General features: G+C 31.4%; 1 protein-coding gene across 9 annotated transcripts in view; it reads right to left on the reverse strand.

Annotated features, from left to right (window-relative positions):
* Positions 1-18,029, reverse strand: part of LOC129920705 (protein pangolin, isoforms A/H/I/S) — a 123,829-nt gene that overhangs the window by 59,971 nt on the left and 45,829 nt on the right. For all 9 annotated transcript variants that reach the window (XM_056002238.1, XM_056002235.1, XM_056002234.1 and 6 more), the window contains one exon: positions 3,362-3,473. In XM_056002238.1, coding sequence (XP_055858213.1) covers positions 3,362-3,473 — 112 coding nt within the window. The remainder of the gene's footprint in view (positions 1-3,361; positions 3,474-18,029) is intronic.

An 18,029-nucleotide genomic window follows, 5' to 3' on the forward strand; every position in this document is an offset into this window, starting at 1 on the left:
TAGTTTTTGAAATAATCGATTTCAAAGTTAAAAATAGGCGAACATTTTTTTTTTTAACCCATTGTTTACTACTTTTGTCCAGACTGCTAATTTTAATAAAAAAAGCTGACCGATACATAAAACTGCCTCAGTTGATTCTTAATCGATCAACGAAAACTATATGTTTCTATGCCTTCTAGGTTTTGAGAAAATTGAAAAATAATTTTATCAGATTTTTCTTTTTCCAAATAATTTTTTTTTTTTAATTTTTTTTATAGCTCTACAAAACGTGATAAGTCTCCGCCCGCGTATATTTTGAAACCTTCTTTTTGTAACACAGTGTAATTAGTGTCACACTCAATACCGAAACACAATTTTATTTCCAACTAACACTCCTGTAATTTGAAATTTTTGCTTTTTTTACTTCGGACTTCTAAAAAGTTATTGAAATACTGTTTAAAAAAAAACTCAACTGAAGAATGCTTTTTTACAGATTAGCTTCGGTTAATTAACTTAAAGAAGTTTAGGGAAGTTTGGTCTTCGAAAAGACTTGGTTAGTAAGCTTCTATACAAGTTCTTCCGAAGCTGTCTGTCAAATCTCACAGCTTCGGTTGAGCTTCTTATAGGCCTTTTAAGGACGTTGGTAGAAAAACTAAAACTTGGATAACATTTTCCTTTTGTCATAACCATGAACCCTTTACAAAACCTGAAATCTAGCTTCAGAATATTTTTATCGAAGCTGAAATGCTAGTTGTATTAATACAGGACACATCTTTAAAAAAAAAAAAAAAAAAACAAAGAAAAAATAAAATACAAACTTATATCAACTTGAAGATGTCTTAAAATGAAAACGAAGTAAGTAGATATGAAGTCAAGAATTTCTTAAGCAGTAGCAGCTATTCAAAAGAAAAGAAACCAACAAAAAATATGTCCTTGCAGAGTAGTAAGACGAATGTATTGAAATAAATTCAATTGCGATGCAAATCGAAAGATAATAGAAAACGTCAACAATAAGTTAAAAAATAAAAAAATAAAAATACGTATAGATTCCAAAAGAAATGGTTTTGACAGAATAACACAACAAGTATACATACAATGAGCCCACGACTACCACCCTCTCACCTCCTCTCGTCCCTTCTTTTATTCACAAGTTGTCTTTTTATGCAGAATTCCCAAATAGAATAAAATAGACGACCGACAATTCGATTTTGCCCTCGTTTAGAATAAATTTAATAAAAGAAAAGAAAGACAAAAAATAAAAAGACACAAGAGCCAAGACTGAGTGAATGAAAAACTGAGCAAATATTAGCATCATTAGTTAGCAAACGAATTTTCACGTGTATTCTTCAGTTTTGTAAATGAAAAAAAAAAAAAAAAACAACAACAACAAAAAAAGCGCACTCTTCACAACAAAAAAGGGGAGCAAAGTGATGATGATGGTTTTATGTTTTGTTGATGAAGACTCGTTGAGGGCAAGTTTTGTATAAGAGAATGGTAAGCAGAAGCATATAGATGCTGTGAGCGGAACGGGAAAGATTATAAACTCTCGCCAGGTTTATGTTTGAGATGATTGAGGCATTTTGATAACACATAGCGAAACCTTTCTATTCTTAAGACCAACAGTAATATACCTATCTAAAGCACACTTGTACAAAAGGAATATAGAAGGGAAATATCATAGACTGATTAAATTTCAAAGAAAGTCCGACCGCAATTATGTCAAAATGAAAAATCTTTTTTCCGTCGTTTCCGCGAATCATAACATGATTTCGAATAAAGTTTTTGTAGAGTTATGTATGTAATTATTTTACTTGCTTTTGAAATCGGTTTAAAAGCTAATTTTAATGGAGCCACTACGATACTACGAGTTCCTATTAGAAATTTAGCTTCTATAAAAAGTATGTGATCAAAATTTGTTGGTTTGACAAAAATGTTCAACAAGATATCAGCAGTGGAAATATCGTCATCAAAAACGGAAAAAAAAACGAGTCAAGAGCTGGCATTTTGATTTTTAGCCTATTTGCGCAAAATTAGTAAAATTGCTTTGATTTTGACACGGTGAGTTTTTTTGTTAAATGTGTTGTTACCTATTGGAATAGAGAATTACCAACTTATTTGGTTATAGGTTTTGTTGAACTTTGTAAAGCAATAAAAACGAGCAGAAAAAAAGCAGAAATAAATTCATCTTTCAATTAAAAATAAATGATTATTAACCCTCTGTAGGCACACCTCTTTTTTGTGACGTGATAGGCACACGGGTGCGAATTTGGTTTATACTTTTTCATGTCGCTAGAACTTTTTTCGGTCACAATATTTTATAGAGAATCAAGTATGAAATTCATGTAGAATATTCCGAGGAATTCGAATATTGTATTCACAATTCCGAAAAAAAAAATATTTTCACCCTTATAAAGAGACTTTTTTGTGACCACTTTTTTGAAAAATCGTAATTCTTTTATTTTTGTCCTGCCAAATTCGCACCCGTGTGTCGACAGAGGGTTAAGTCCATTACACCCAGAGAAAAAACGCATAGTAATTTTTAATCCGTTCTACATTGAATCAATGGTGAAAAATATAGGTATTCATTAATTTTCTAAAAAGTCGTCCTATGCTTAACTTACAGTTTGTCACATCAATATTTATAAGTGAGATGGCACAGTGGTAAAGCACAAGCTTGTCAACCCAGGTATAGCAGGTTCGATCCCCAGCGGATGCCAGTTTTACTTTTTTTATTTTTTTAATGTGTGAACAACTTTGATTTAATGTGTGAACAACTTTGATTTAATGTGTGAACAACTTTGATTTAAAGTGTGTTACTTTGATTCAATCATTTTCCACTTTAGGCTAAAAATGTAGTGATTTTCCATTGATTCAAAGTGGTTTAGATTGATTTTACGTTGTTTTTTGGCTCAGTGTACGATTATGTAGAAATCCAAAAAAAAGTGGTTTTTGTCATGACGTCCGTGTCGGTCTGTGCGTATAAGTAACTTCAGCCAAAACTGGTGGACGGATTTCCCTGAAATTTTGTACTTATGATTTTTTCGTAATTTCCAAGGTTGTTTTTTTTTTTAGTATCTTCTTTAGAAAGTGTATACGTCCCATACAAATTTTTCGAATTATTGGAATTTTTTCTAAAACGGCTCTAACGATTTTGATTAAATTCAATACATATAACTATGTAACTAATGCAAAGTTTTTCTCAAAAAAATCGGATAACAGAAATATTATACCTACATACTTATGTCTTTTTTTTTTTAACCTGTAATGTCGGCTCTTCCTATACCTAATTTGTTTAAAATGTACTAATATAAATGTACTTTGAACTACAAGAGCAAGTTCGTGCGACCCAGTCGTGCATTTTATTTAATATAACTTTACTTACCCATTGCTTTTGGATCCAACTGATACGGAGGTATACCACAATGTGCAGGAGGAGGTGTTGTCAGAGGATCACCATTATGGCAGAAAAACGGCGGTAAGCCGATTTTATTCGCCTGAAAATATACAAAATAGAGAACATAAATTATTATTATATAGTTATTTTCTAACGCGTACATTTTTTTTTAAGCAATAAGATGATTTTAGCGTATAATCCCATTGTAATCCACCCTTACCAGTCAGTCAATGCGTTGCTATGCATGTTATAAGTAGGTATAGGTAGATATTCTTTTAAAGTTCAAAGAAAAGTCTCAAGGTATGTACAATATTGTTGATAGCAGTCCTGCAATAGGCGAACCCCACAAATGGTGCCCTCAGGACTTATAAAGTGAACAAAACAGTGAAATGGAATAGTTGTGGTTCCATTCAAATAAAAGATTGCAATTCTGGCCTGAGTGGAATTAAGTATAGAACAGGTTTTGACACTGCTTAAAGAGAACTACTGCTAATAGATTTTGATTTTTATATTGCCTATAAATGTTATTGGAATGGAAATTTTGTTTATATATATAAACTCAATTTATAACTATCTCTTTTTTGAAAGTCGGTTAAAAAACATATTTGGATTACAATTACTCAGCAAGCAGACCACCAAAAAAACTTTTGGTTTTCATATAGGTATAAATAGAGCTTAAAGAGACGTTTCATTTGATGTCTCACTCTATGAACTTAGAGGACATTTTTGAAAAAGTATTTTTTACACCTTTTATCTTTTTTTTCGAAAATCTTAAAAAAATAGATTTGTAATTTGATTTAGGTGTGTAAATGTATAGAACTTTTCATTGTTAACTCGAGAGACTTTGGTCCACAGATATCTGGTTCCGAATATTTATAAAAAAATATATATATTTGGTTTACAAATGACTCAGTATCCATACCTCCAAGAAAATTTGGGTTTCAATTACGAATGGAGCTTAAAAAGACATTTCTTTTGATGTCTCACTCGATGGATTTTTTATTTATTATTTATTATTAGATATGTAATATTTATTTATTAATATCATATTCTTCTAACAATGTTCGAATATCTTATTTCTAATTTAATTTGTACAGTTAATGAGAATTAATCTGAAATAAATCGATTAATATTGGTTTGAATTACATAAACAATATTAGAATTTAAATGTAAATAAATAAAGAGAACAAAATAATATCAAATGACGTAGTTTAGCAAAGATTCGATTTCATAAGTATCGAAATCAAAAAGCCATGATTTAAAAGATTTTAAGAACTGTGAGCGGTTTCTAATGCTTCGTATTTCGCTTGGAAGACTGTTGTATAATTTTCAAGACACCATAGTGTAAGAATTTGTAAAAAGTGTAGAACATAGTTAGCATTTCTCATGCTGTAAACATTGCTTATAAGGCTGAAAGATACCATAGGTAGTAAACTTTTTTAAAGTGAAGAATGAAGAATGAACAAAATTTGTTTAACCGATAAAAGCATCTTATGGTTGAAAGAAGATATTGCTTAAGATACATAATGTGTTCAGTCCATTCTCGACTTGCTGAATCGATGTTGATGATTTTTTTTTTATTTTAAAGCTAGTGTGATCCAATTTCAAAAGGTTCAGTTCTGATAATGCAATGGCATCCTTGAGAAAAAAGTCCGTTTTTATTACTTTTTTTAAATATTCGGAAGTAGATTGTGTCTCAATAACAAACATCTAACTGACAGCTTTCCGGAAGTTAAAACTATAAAAACTAAATTTAAATTTTATTGTATTTCTAGTTTCTAGTTTTACCTATCTATTATATAAATTTTTCAATTAGAATTCAAGCAGGTACCTACTTTAAGGCTTTTTTATCAACTAAAATTCAAGTAGGTTAGATTTCAGCAGAAGATTTCTGCAAAATTTTGTAAATATACCCATTTTTTTTTTTTTTTTTTCAAGAGGACAAAGTAGGTAGGTTCCCCAATAGATACTAACTTGTCCATCGTATAATATATACCTATATGAAGATGCACATTTCAATCCAAAGTAGGTACCAACACGACTATATCTCAACAGTTTCTTTCTCTATTAATAATTCTCAGCTTTTTGTTGTTGTTTTAGATAATATTTGTAGTTTGAAACACATCCATCATCATGCACATCCTTCTTCACGCAATAACAAATGAAAACATAAAAATCTACATAAACCTATACCTATATGCAGATATATGAAGATAATCTTAATTTCAATAGATACTTCTGTCTTCGATTAAAATCTTAACTCTTGAAGTCCGCCATTAAAAAAAAAAATATAAATAAAAAAAAGTACCTACATACCCTCACTCACACCCCATTCATTTCGTTTTTTTTTTTTTTTTCAGATTCTCTGTTTCTGGTGTTTTTTGCAGTAGTGCAATTTAAGCTCCATTAAGAAAAAAAAATCTATAGTAGGTATATCCGAATATGGCGTTGGCAGGCAGAACGCAGAACGAACGAACGAACGAACAAACTACAAACATAGAACGAGAACCTTGCCAAGGGGGAGCGAAATTCCAATTTTAATTTTGCACATTTTCAGGAGAGCGAGAACGTCGGTGGTCGTATTCAATTCACATCGACATCATCATTCCAAGAAAAGGGGGCGATGTGCGTGCACTAGGCATCAAGTACAAGAGTACAGCAAGCAGATCAGGCAGCAAGCAGCATGCTGCTGCTGGCTGGGTTTCCTTTGAAAGCGAGACAAGGAGGGAGAAAATAGTAGATGTTCCTTAACCGACATTTTAAGACTCCTTTTACGCGCTCTCCAATCTATCCGCCCACAAATGTATTCACACATAGACAGACTAAAACTAATACAACCATATTCGGCGGCCATCAAGGAGCAGCCCACCATCATCATCGTACATTGTACCCGTGCCCGTACCCGTACCCGGTGCGGTGGTACCCGATAACCGTTAACTTTAACGTTAACGTCACTGATATACGGATACCCGTTTTATGCTTTTGCTTGCTTTCCTTGTATAGTGAGTGAGTGAGTGGGCTTTTCATTATCACCCTCTGCTGCTGTTGAACTACCCTTAGTTGTTGTTTTTTCCTTTCTATTTTTCTTTCTTTCTTTTTTGCTTTATTTCTTTACTTTCAGTGGAAATCAGAAATCCGTTTGACAGAAAAGGAAAGAAAATCTGTTGTCTAAAAGACGTTTTTAAAAAATGTCCATCCTTAAAAAGTTTTCTGTTGTTGTAATAATTTTTTTCCTCCTTTTTTTTTTTTTTTTTGCTTTTACTTTTTGGTGTAGAGCTTCCATGGGGGAATATTTATGACGCGCATGCCTTTCCTGCGATAGTGTGAGTGGTGAGTAACTTAAGTGGGTGCCAAAGCAAAGGGCGACCGACCGACAGGGGGCGAATTGGGAGGGGGTCGGTGGTGTAGGTTGATGGTGATGATGAGGGTTGGTTAGTTGAAAGTGAGGCGTATTTGTGTGTGTATGTGTGGTTGTATGTGTTAGTGTTTGTATGTCAATGTATGAGTTTGTGTGCTATACTCTTAGATTATTTTCTTATCCTGCAGGATATTCAGTTTCTTTTCAAAAAGTTTGCATACTTTGTTCGGTTTTTCAGGGTGAGTTGAGTTGTGTGTTGAGTTGAGATGAGAATGAGATGAGGTATGCGACATTATAATTTTTTTTTTTTTATGTCGCAGCATATAATATATAGATGGCGCTTTATATACACTTTTTTTTATTTAAGTTAAATGAAAAAAAAATGAAGAAAAATCAATTAAATTCTTGCTTTCCCAGCACAAAAACTAAAAGGATGTTCAGCTGGCTATATGAGTCGTTAATGTATTGGTTGCAAAAGTAAGGACTAACAAACTCCTCAGGACAAACACATTGGACGAAGGACGATAATCGTGAGTTATGTCCCCCGCACCTAGCCGCCTGCCAAACACTCAAACCCCCAAACTCAATTAACTTTATTACTGCTAAAAACTTGTGTTAGTAGGTACTCACAAGTACACAATTCACAACTTTATCTACAGATTTATTTATACTCTATCTATCCCTCGCCCTCCTAGCTACATATAGTTTGATTTGATGTAAGTTAAGGTATAGATATGTAAGTCCCAACCTATAAAGGCAGGTAGGGTAGGTATGGTATATATGCATAAATGCAGCCAGCACAATTATCTAAGTATTTTTGGGTAGTTTTAGGCGTTTATATTTGCTTGCTGCTGTTGCTACTGCTGGGTAGTGCGGGGGCTTGGCTTATGGCATAAACTACCTACCTCTACCTAACAAACTCTCTTTGCCTTTGCCATTGCCTATATTTCCAGAGTATGCTTCAGGGATTGATTTGGTTTTGGTTGGTTGGCTATTGCTAACTTTGTTTTTTTTTTTTTTTTATTTGTGTCTTATTTTATTTTCTTATAAATGGAACTGTGAGTGTGTGTTTGTTTGTAAATGCCTGTGTGCGTGTGATTGGAAGTTATTTTAAGGGTGTCCATAACGAGAGTCCTTACCCCCACCCCACCTACCTTATTCTACCCTTAAACAACAACTTAAACAAAGCCGCCTACTAATCTACCTCGCATTTAGAACTCGCCCTCCCCCACACGTTCGTTTGTATCAGATGAAGGTTATAACAGATCATATTATTAGATAAGAAGATATATTTATTTCTAAGTCTAGATAAAATGTTTTGATTTTTTTTTTTTTCATTTTTATTTCTGCAGAATAATAATAAGTAAGGAATATTTATAGAAAATTATAAATAGTTTTATAATACCTTTCTTTATCATCTTAAGGGATATTTTAATTTCTATCGACACGCTTTGTAAATTTACTGCGAAATTTATAATCGAACGTAAAATTCATTTCGGCTTATTCTCTAGCTTAGATTATTACACTGAAAATAATAAATTTCGTAAAATTACAAAAATCGTTTCATTCACTACATTTTCGTTGGCCCAACAAAACTTTCGTTGGCTCAACGAAAATATGTAATTTTTCGTAATATGAAAACCTTCATCAGTTAATGAAAACGTTGCATACACTTTTTCTTCTAATAATAACACCGGCACACAAAAAAAAAGTGTCATGTACCAGAAACCAGACCTATCTTTCTATATGTTTTTGGGAACGCTGAATCCGAATTTCAAGCCCGTTTGGTCCTGTCACCCTCCAGTTTTGAGCTGTGACTGCATTTTGATTGAATTTTTATGATGACAAAACGGACTTGAAATTCAAACTCAGCGGGTCCAAAAACATATAGAAAGATAGGTCTGGTTCCTGGTACATGAACATTTTTTTTTGTGTGCCGGGGATGACAGCAACATGTCGCGACAGTGCCAGCACACAAAAAAAAAAGTTGTATGTACAGTATGTAAAACCAGGCCTATCTTTCTATATGTTTTTGGACCCGCTGAATCCGAATTTCAATAAGAGAGAGGCGGGATCACTACATAAAAAAAAAAGAACCTGCTTTCAATTGAGTTTGAGTTTTTTTTATCATTTATTTGGCAATATTTACCATTAAAAAAAGAAACATTACAAAATTTAATATTATTCTATAAATTAATTAAATCTTTTTTTATAATCATTAAACAACAACAATTTGAAGTTGCTACCACCAAGTCTTATGGCTAGAGTATCAGCTGTTTCTAAACAATTTCTCTCTTTGATATATGTAACGGATTGTTTGAATTTAGTAGAATATTTTAATGTTTTATAAAAGTTTAATTTCTAATTTTTTTTTCTTTCAATTAAACACACAATTTATTTCAATGCAACTTAATTTTATTATTCGCTCAAATAAACACACACTATTTAAATCTATTTATGCCTAAATTTCGGAGTTCCACAATTCTCGTCTTTGTTTTTAGAAATTTTCTTTCCAGGAGGGGCGCTGCATAATTCCAGTGTTTTTAAATGTGTTCAAAATTCAGGGGTGTTATATGAAAAGCGTTCATTCATATTAAAAATAGTAAATCACACTAATCACATTTGAAGGAGCTAATAAAGTAGTCTATTCATTCATTATGATCATAAATAAAAAAAAAACCTAAAATTGGCTGAAGCAAATCATGTAGGTGAGTGAGTTATAATGAGGTATGAAATATAAATATGAATAAAGGAGTCTGATGATCGGATTGGCATCCGTAACTGTAACTCCTGCCATGAGACTTGGTGGTAGCACCTTCACGTTGTTGTTGTTGATATCACTGGTCGGCAACGAAAATAGAGCTTAAACCAAACCATACTTTTCTAAAGGATTTTTGTGTGCTGATTTCGAATCCGAAGTCAAAATTTCACTGGCACGTCACGTTTTCGAAAACTCATTTTGTTGGTACTTTTGGCCTTGAATTTCATCACCGTTAAATTTTTTTTTGCAAAACTACCTACGCAATCGCCAAAAGCCATATTTTATCGTCTTAAATATGTTTTTTACTTGCGATATAGGTACTATATATCAAGTTATGCATTCGTACAAAAAAAAAAAGTTGAGATAACATTTTTCCATGACATTACGATGGTAGACAATGCCAAAAAAGTGGGTCCCGGAAGTCCGTCTGTCTGTCTGTCAGTCTGTCAGTCTGTCAGTCTGTCAGTCTGTCAGTCTGTCAGTCTGTCAGTCTGTCAGTCTGTCAGTCTGTCAGTCTGTCAGTCTGTCAGTCTGTCAGTCTGTCAGTCTGTCAGTCTGTCAGTCTGTCTGTCTGTCTGTATAAGGAGCTACAGCCTAAACGGATGGACCGATTAATGTCAAACTTGGTATGTAGCGTTATTTGGCGACTCTCCAGAGGGGTTTTTGGAATTAATTTTTTTGGACCAAAAATAACGGTACATGTCATATACCGATTTAAGTAAAATTGAAATATCTCGAAAACGACTCTAACGATTTTGTTTAAAAAATTCAAACGTTAGTTTTAAGCTAAAGTCTATCTTTCAATAGAAAAAATTTTTTTTGAAAATCATTATTAACGGTACCTGCCATAGAACCGATTATCTCCGAAACTGCTTATTCGATTTCAAACGAAACTTTTTGTGAAGAAGCATTTATATAATTTAAATATAAGCCAAAAATAAAATTTTGAAAAAAATAATTTTTGGATTTAAAAAAAAAATTTGAAAATTTTTTTTTGAAAAATCAAATTTTCGAAAACGGGACATTGAACTTTTTTGAAATTTTGTTTTTAGATGTTGATTAGTGATTTCTACCAAATGGCATACTAATTTTATTTTAAAACTTTTTTTCCAAAAAAATATTTATAAAAAATTAGTTTTTTAAAAAACGGCTCTAACGATTTTGAACATTTTTTTTCTAAAAATGCATGTTAATATATCAATCAAAACTGCATACTTGTTTTGGAGGGCAATTTAATTTCAGATTTTATTTTATTTTTTTTTCAAAAACGAATTTTGTTTTTTTTATTCCAAATTTCTATATAAAAAGTCTTAAAAATTTAAGCAACTTTAACTCTAAGAGCAAGTTCATGCGACCCAGTCGTGCATTTTATTTTTTTAACATATTTGGTATAGAAATTTATAAATGTATCTCAAAATCTTGGTGGTTAACGTAACTTATGGTTTTTTAAAGCAGATTTGAAGTAAATTCCAGTTTTGGACTCCTGATTTGGATAAAAAAAAGCAAGATATTACGGAAAAACATATATTTTAGATCAAACATAAAAAAATATTTCATTCAAGATTAGTTTTTGGGACTTTATAGCGAAAATAGTGATGAGGAGAGCTCAAAAACTAGACGTGCTGGAATAAATCTGTTAACAGTATTGAAATCAGCACGCCCAAGTTAATTAAAATCACCTTACAAGAGTTCTTTTTTTTTGTTTTTTGTCGACCAGTGTATTCAAAGATTATAAAGGAAATGACGGAAAGTAACAGCTTAACCGCAAGTATGTAAAATTATAAATGCAAATAAGACTACAACTGAAAAACATAAAGGTCAAAATCATGAAGCTGGGAGATTTCGAAAAGTTGCGAATTTTCAAAAAAATGGAACATTGTTTAATCTATGATAATTGATATGATTTCATGAGCAAATGTTTGCTGTCATTTATCGGTTGATAAACGGACAGGGCATACAAAATTGTGTTCTTGTTTAAATTCGTGTTCAAGGGCAATACACCATAAAGATGTCGTATTTCTTTGAAATGTTTAAGTTTTAATGATTTCACATACCGAGTTATTTTGTAACGGTTTGCACTTAATAAGTGAGATTGAATAATTATTTCTGTAATGCAATAAGATTTGGTCGCTACTAGGCAATAAACGAAAATTTATGAAAGTTTTAGTTTTTTTTTCGATTTCGTGTATAAGAAACACTCATACGCCATACAACACTTTTTTATGATTAGTTATTAGAACGTTTTTCTGCTGTTCTTAATGTTTCATTGTTATTGAGATAAATACAGTCTTGACCAAAAGTATTGAGCACCCCATTAAAATGTTTTTTTTTTTTTTAATTTATGTATGTATCTGCTTATTGGAAGCGCGGTTTAAGGTTTCATTTTTTGTTTGCTGACATTTTTCGTCTGTGAGTCTCTTAATAAATACGTCATTTTATCTGCTGGTTCTCATCTTGTTTATATGCGTTTTTGGGCCGATTTCACTATCTCTGATTATATTGTTTTTTTTTTTAATTTTGTCGGCAAGAATGAAACCCGAGATCTTAATTTTTCATCAACTTTTCATTAAAGCCGGAATTTAGCGAAAAAAATATGAAATTGTCACCGCAACGAAAAAGGCTTTTCTTTCCTTGTTGCAGTATTCTTCAAATGTCTAAAAAGAAATTGTTTACTGTAACGGAAACATTGGTTGAAATACGAATGACAGGAATACAAGTCGAAAACTATTTAATTAGACAAATGGATTACTTTATAGGTGATTTCAAGTTTTTTTTTGTATGCAATTGATACAACTAAACTTATGTCGAATTATACCCATGGCATTCTTTGACCCGGCCATGCTTAAAATTTTAGTGCACGTGCTATAATCAAAGAAAATGTCCTTCTCCCAATTGCATAAGCTATCGGAAGAACAGCAGAAGCCCGGAACAAACAATTTAGGTGAGTAAATTATGCTCGAAAGTTCTTAAAAAGAGATTATAACCCATTTATCCTAAATCGATTGTTGCTCAGCTCTAATCCTCTAATCACTTCTTAAATGACCAACCGAAAATAAGAATTCCATATTTTAGAGAAATGTAAGAAATTCTTGTTCCAGATCAGAATATTGAAGAACCATCGGAAGTTTTTGAGCATAACAAAATAAAATTATATTAACAAAAAATCGGCCTTTTTCAAAAACATATGCAAAAATTAATAGAAATCAATTAAAAAATTTTTTATTTTTATTTTTATTTTTATTTTTATTCATTTTATTTTTATTACACTGACCAACAATTTTCAACTTTTTTAAAACTCTATGGATTTGGGTTCAGTAAGCTCAAAAATCATATTTGTTTCTTTCTAGAAGCTTTAGTTTTTGAAATATTTATTTTTTCATATTTGGGGGCATGTTCATACAAGTCTTTAAGTTTTCCTTATTTTGAGCATTTATTCAAATTTTCTAGAAAAAATTTAATGAAATTTAAGGTATTTGGGGTCAGTAAGCCTAAAAATTACATTCATTTTTTGAAATAATTTAGTTTTCCCCATTTTTGGGGTAATTTCGTACTAATTTTAAAGTCATGCTTATATTAACTGTTTGTTAAAATTTTCGAGAAAATTTTTTTATCGAGCCCAATGCATTTGGGTTGACTAAGCCTAAAAATCAACCTGGTTTCTTTCTAGGAGCTCTAATTTTTAAGATAATTTCATTTTCACATTTTAGTGAACATTTCATATTATTTAATTTTAATTTTTCTTATCACAAGCGTTTTTAAAGTTTTGATGTAAAAATTTATTTCGAATGCAATATATATCGGTTCAGTTAGTAAAAGTATGAATTTTTAAAAAAACAAGAGCTGCTAGAAAAAAAAAACTAATGTTGTTTTCGGAATCAGCAACCCTCCATTTAGTTAGAAATGATAAACAACGGTCTAGAAAATTTTTGTGGGTTGGGCAGTGTTATTGAATATATACTAATTATAAGGGGACAAAAATTGACAAGGTTGGCAAGGTTTTTGAAGCAAATACTCCAGAGGCGATTAAAAATCAAAGGAAAAACTGTGCTTTATAAACGGTTTGAAATTATTGACATATTACATTAGCAAGTGCATTTTTTATTTAGTGTCCCGAATTGTGCTCGTAACTAAGTTAAAAAGTCTTCACAAGTACGCTTATTTCTTCAAAACCAATTGCCGTATCAATGTGAAATATTCGGACAATATTTTTATATAAATGTTCATTCAAAATATGCAAAAAAATATTTGAAAAAAATTAAATGCATTGGCAACAACGAAAAATTCGGATAAATGTAGGTGTATTATTTATATTGACTACCTAAGAAGTCCGAGTTTGATTTGATTTTTGTGTTTGTTTAAAATTTCGTTGACAATCGTCTATTATTTTTTTGGAATTACCCATATTTTGAACAAGCCTATTGTCCAAAATAAGTATCTCCTTGAAAAGGTATTTCGAATTAAGTTCAGGAGATACCTTTTCGTAAAACATTTTCAGTCTAGCGTTGTTGGAAGGTTTTTAAGAACAGTTTTTAGACATCCACTGTTTGTTTTTGTTTCGTTGTGCAATTTTCTTATAAGTTGGTACACCCTGATGCATCACGCTCTGTATGCCCCAAGCCTATGTACGAGGTTTGCATAAATATCTATCAACATCAACTTCTACCACTGGATTTATTTATTTATTTATTATTATTTTTGCATTTTTTTTTTTTTTTGTAGGTACTTGTTGTCTATTCGTTGTGTGTGTATGAGTGGGTATATTTGAACTGTGTATCCACAAATGTGAGTACTGATGTGTATTCTCATTTTAATAGCATTAAAACGCTTTCATCTTTGCCGCCGCGCGCCATTCGATATATCTAAGTAGATACAGTATCTCTCTATCGCTCTATATATAGATACAACGAGTATCTAAACATTATAAACGCAAATTGTTGTACAATATGTATATTTACTTTCGCTATAACATTTTGTGCGCTGTTTGTGTGTTTATTTATGTACCCCTAGTTTGTTTTGTCCTCAATTCATTTGTATTTTCTTTTTGTTTTATTTTGTTTCGTTTAAGTTATTTCTGTTTTCTTTTGTTTAACTTAAAAAAAAAAAAACTATTTGAAATTTCCTTAAGAATAAGAAAAAAAAAATAATAATAATAATTAATAAGATTCTTTGATGAGTGTAATCAATTTGTATTTACTTCACATACCTATTGTTTTCTATTACTTGTATGCTTGTTTTTTTTATTTATTGACCTCAAATATGCGTGTTAAAATTTTTTTTTTTCAAAATATGTATACCGAAAAACTTGGAAATATTTGGTGTCTTTGGTTAAAAAAGAAAATTAAGAAAATATCATTTATTTCTAATTAGACTGTTCGATTCGGATATGAAATGTCATAGTTCTCAATAGTTTCGATTCAAAAAATGGATATTAAAGTTTGTTAGAATGCCAGGCACATTAAATGTTAAGATTTAACAAATTAAGTAAACTCAAATTATTTGATAAGAAGAACTTTAAAATAAGGCTTAGTCTTTTCGTGCAAAATCGAGCGATGAAGTTGAAGTGATTTGACTTTTAAATGAACATTTGTCAAGACTATAATTTCCAATAGCTTCACATTACTTTAACGAAGTATCCAACGTCACAGTCGAAAGAGTTAGTGATGCGGTTTAATACTCCAAAAAAAAAGGATAGACGAAATACCCTCAGAGTTCTGGAAAAAGATGAGAGGATACATTGGGTTTAGAAGGGCTCATGATTGTTGTCCCCAAGCTAAGACGAGGTGATCGTATGCCTTTAAATCAATGGAGAGAAATTTACAGTAGGCTGATGTCACACACCATAGTGATTTTATTTTTTTTGTAATATATTTTACGCGCACTAAAGGAAGTTGGCTGCCCTTAATATGTTGAACACAGTTCGAGCTTCAGGGAAATGGGGAAGTTTAGTTTTTAAGTTCTGGACATTAAAAGTGACAGGAAAACACAGAGGCGGGTAAAATATTCCACGTTTGTGTGGTGCGGCTAAAGAAAGAATCTTTGTATTTGACGGTACTTCGTACTTCCGAAGTTGGACTCAAGGGTAAACTGATGAGCATTACTAAAGCGCGAGTATTATACAGTTCAATTGTTTCAGGGGAGGAATGCAACTAGCACATTGTTCATAAAAATAACGATATAACAAAGAGAGACATGAAACATAACGTCGGTGGTCAGGGGACGCAATTGTCTCAGTTCTCGATCTGTCATCCATCATTTTAAAAGCACGGCTTTGTATTCTACCCAAGAAACTCCAATACGTTATCGGAGAACCTGCCCAGATGTGACAATCGTATTCAAATCTAAACATTTCGCAGAGTTTTTGGCGAAATTGAATATGTGTTCATTCCACGGAAGGTGGTTTGTTGCACTCATACCAGGAATGGAAAGTTTCTCAGGTTTCCTCGATGCAAGTGATAGTGGCATAGGGGGAAGGTTCCTTTTTAATGATAGTAAGCAGCATTGTGTTTTTGAAGCATTAAATTCTAAGCGATTTCTTATTCCCCGTTGGACAATGCAAGATTAGAATTTAATGAGCTTATCATTAAACAAAAAAAGGTAATTTCTAAGCAAATGAAGAAGAGAATTATCGATACCAAATGCATGCTTGATGATAAACTCTATCAAATGCCTTTGAAATATCAAGCGCAATAATCTTACTTTCTACAAAACGATTTGAAGATTTGTTCCACTGTTGGGTGAGATACGAGTATACCATCAGATCACCATTGGACCTATTGCTACGAAAGCCGTAATGCAGGTCATTAAAAAGCTTCCGTTTTTTCGAGATGTTTTTTTAGATGGAAATTATTTAGCGTTCCCATGATCTTGGAATGGAGGGATGTTAGTGCAATGGGTCGATAGTTTGAGGGTGAGGATGATTTGCCTTTTTTAGTGAAAAATGCTGTTTTCCATTTGAACATTTTAAATTGAACTATATTCAATATGTCCGCGCTAAAAATATAAAAATAATTTTCATTATTTTTATTTCCTTCCTTTGTTTATATAAATATATTATCACGAATATATTTATACTTGTTACTGCAACTGATATATCTTTTAGTTTAGTTTTGCCTTGATCGCCGGCCGCTTGGATATGATACCAAAATAACAAGTGCTTCTTCTGTTGGATTCTATGCAAGGATACCTTCATTTGTATCTTTTCTTAAACTCATTTCAAGCAAAGTAAAAGCAACATAGTAAATATGAAACAAATAAAAACAACAAAACTAAATATTTCTATAAAACAAACAAAAAAACGAAAAAATAAAAACTGTAGAGATAATAACTCCATTGTCATCCTGATGAAAAGCAGTAGACTGTGACTCTTACAACGCCTAAGGACTCATTTTAAATACAACAAATAAGAAAATAAAAATATATATATATATATATATACATAAATATATAATAACAAAGGGAGGTGCTTCTTACAATTGGAACGATTGTAGATGCTGTTAGAAAAGTTTCCGTTCATTCTTTTCTTTTTACACTTTTACCAAACCATTATGATGCCGAGGAAGATGTGATGAATATAAAAGAATAATTTTTTTGTTGTTGTTTATTTTTTTTTTAATACATTATAATTTTTGCAGATATATACCTTCCTAAGGATGATGTAATCCGATTTAGTTTTTTTTTTTCAATTTTTAAAATCACATTACTCAGGATAATACTCAAAACAAATAGATATTTAAAGATATTTATGTATCTTCAGATTATATGTATATTTGGAGATATAATAAATATAAAGGACATGAAGGTATTAAAAATATTTAATTTAAATAAATTAATGCAAAACAAAACGATAGAACTCAACAAATAAAACGATAGAAGGTTTGTAACTCTTTTAGTTGATTGAAAATATTCCTGATTGCTTAGTTCCCATCTAACATTTCAGCTTCGGCATAGTCATTACCGACGATGAATTTCAAAATTTTTTTAAACTTCAGTCAAGTATTTGGGGGATGGCAAAAAGGAGAACGATATAAAAGTTGTAGTCTTTATAACAATGTCATTATATGGTTTAAAAGAAGCTTAAACGAAGCTTTACTAAAGATCTACCAAAGCTATGAATGAGATTTTAAGGTTTTACGCGAAGAACAGTAGTTATATAAGTTTGTTAGCAGAGTCTTTTCGAAGATCAAACTTCCTTAATAAGTTCATTAATCAAAGTTTATCCGAAAAACAAGCTTTCTTCGTTAAGTTCCATTAACAGTATTTAAAAAAATTTTGTAGCAGTTATTAAACAAGTTCGCACTTCTATTAGCAATTTGTGTCTTAAGCTAGCTCTACAAAATCTATTACCTTCGAGATTTAAATTTACAGAAGCTATTGTGATATTTGGATAACGAAACGAGCCCCTATATGGTCTTACTCCCACTAAAGTACTTGAATCACGATATTGAAAACATATTTTACATTTTAATTTAGGTTAGAAATGTCGTGCAACCAAGAAATTCTCCTTCAATATTGAAAAAGAGATCTAGAAAACCAAATCT

Source organism: Episyrphus balteatus, chromosome X (assembly GCF_945859705.1).
Source record: "Episyrphus balteatus chromosome X, idEpiBalt1.1, whole genome shotgun sequence".
NCBI classification, from domain to species: Eukaryota; Metazoa; Arthropoda; class Insecta; order Diptera; family Syrphidae; genus Episyrphus; species Episyrphus balteatus.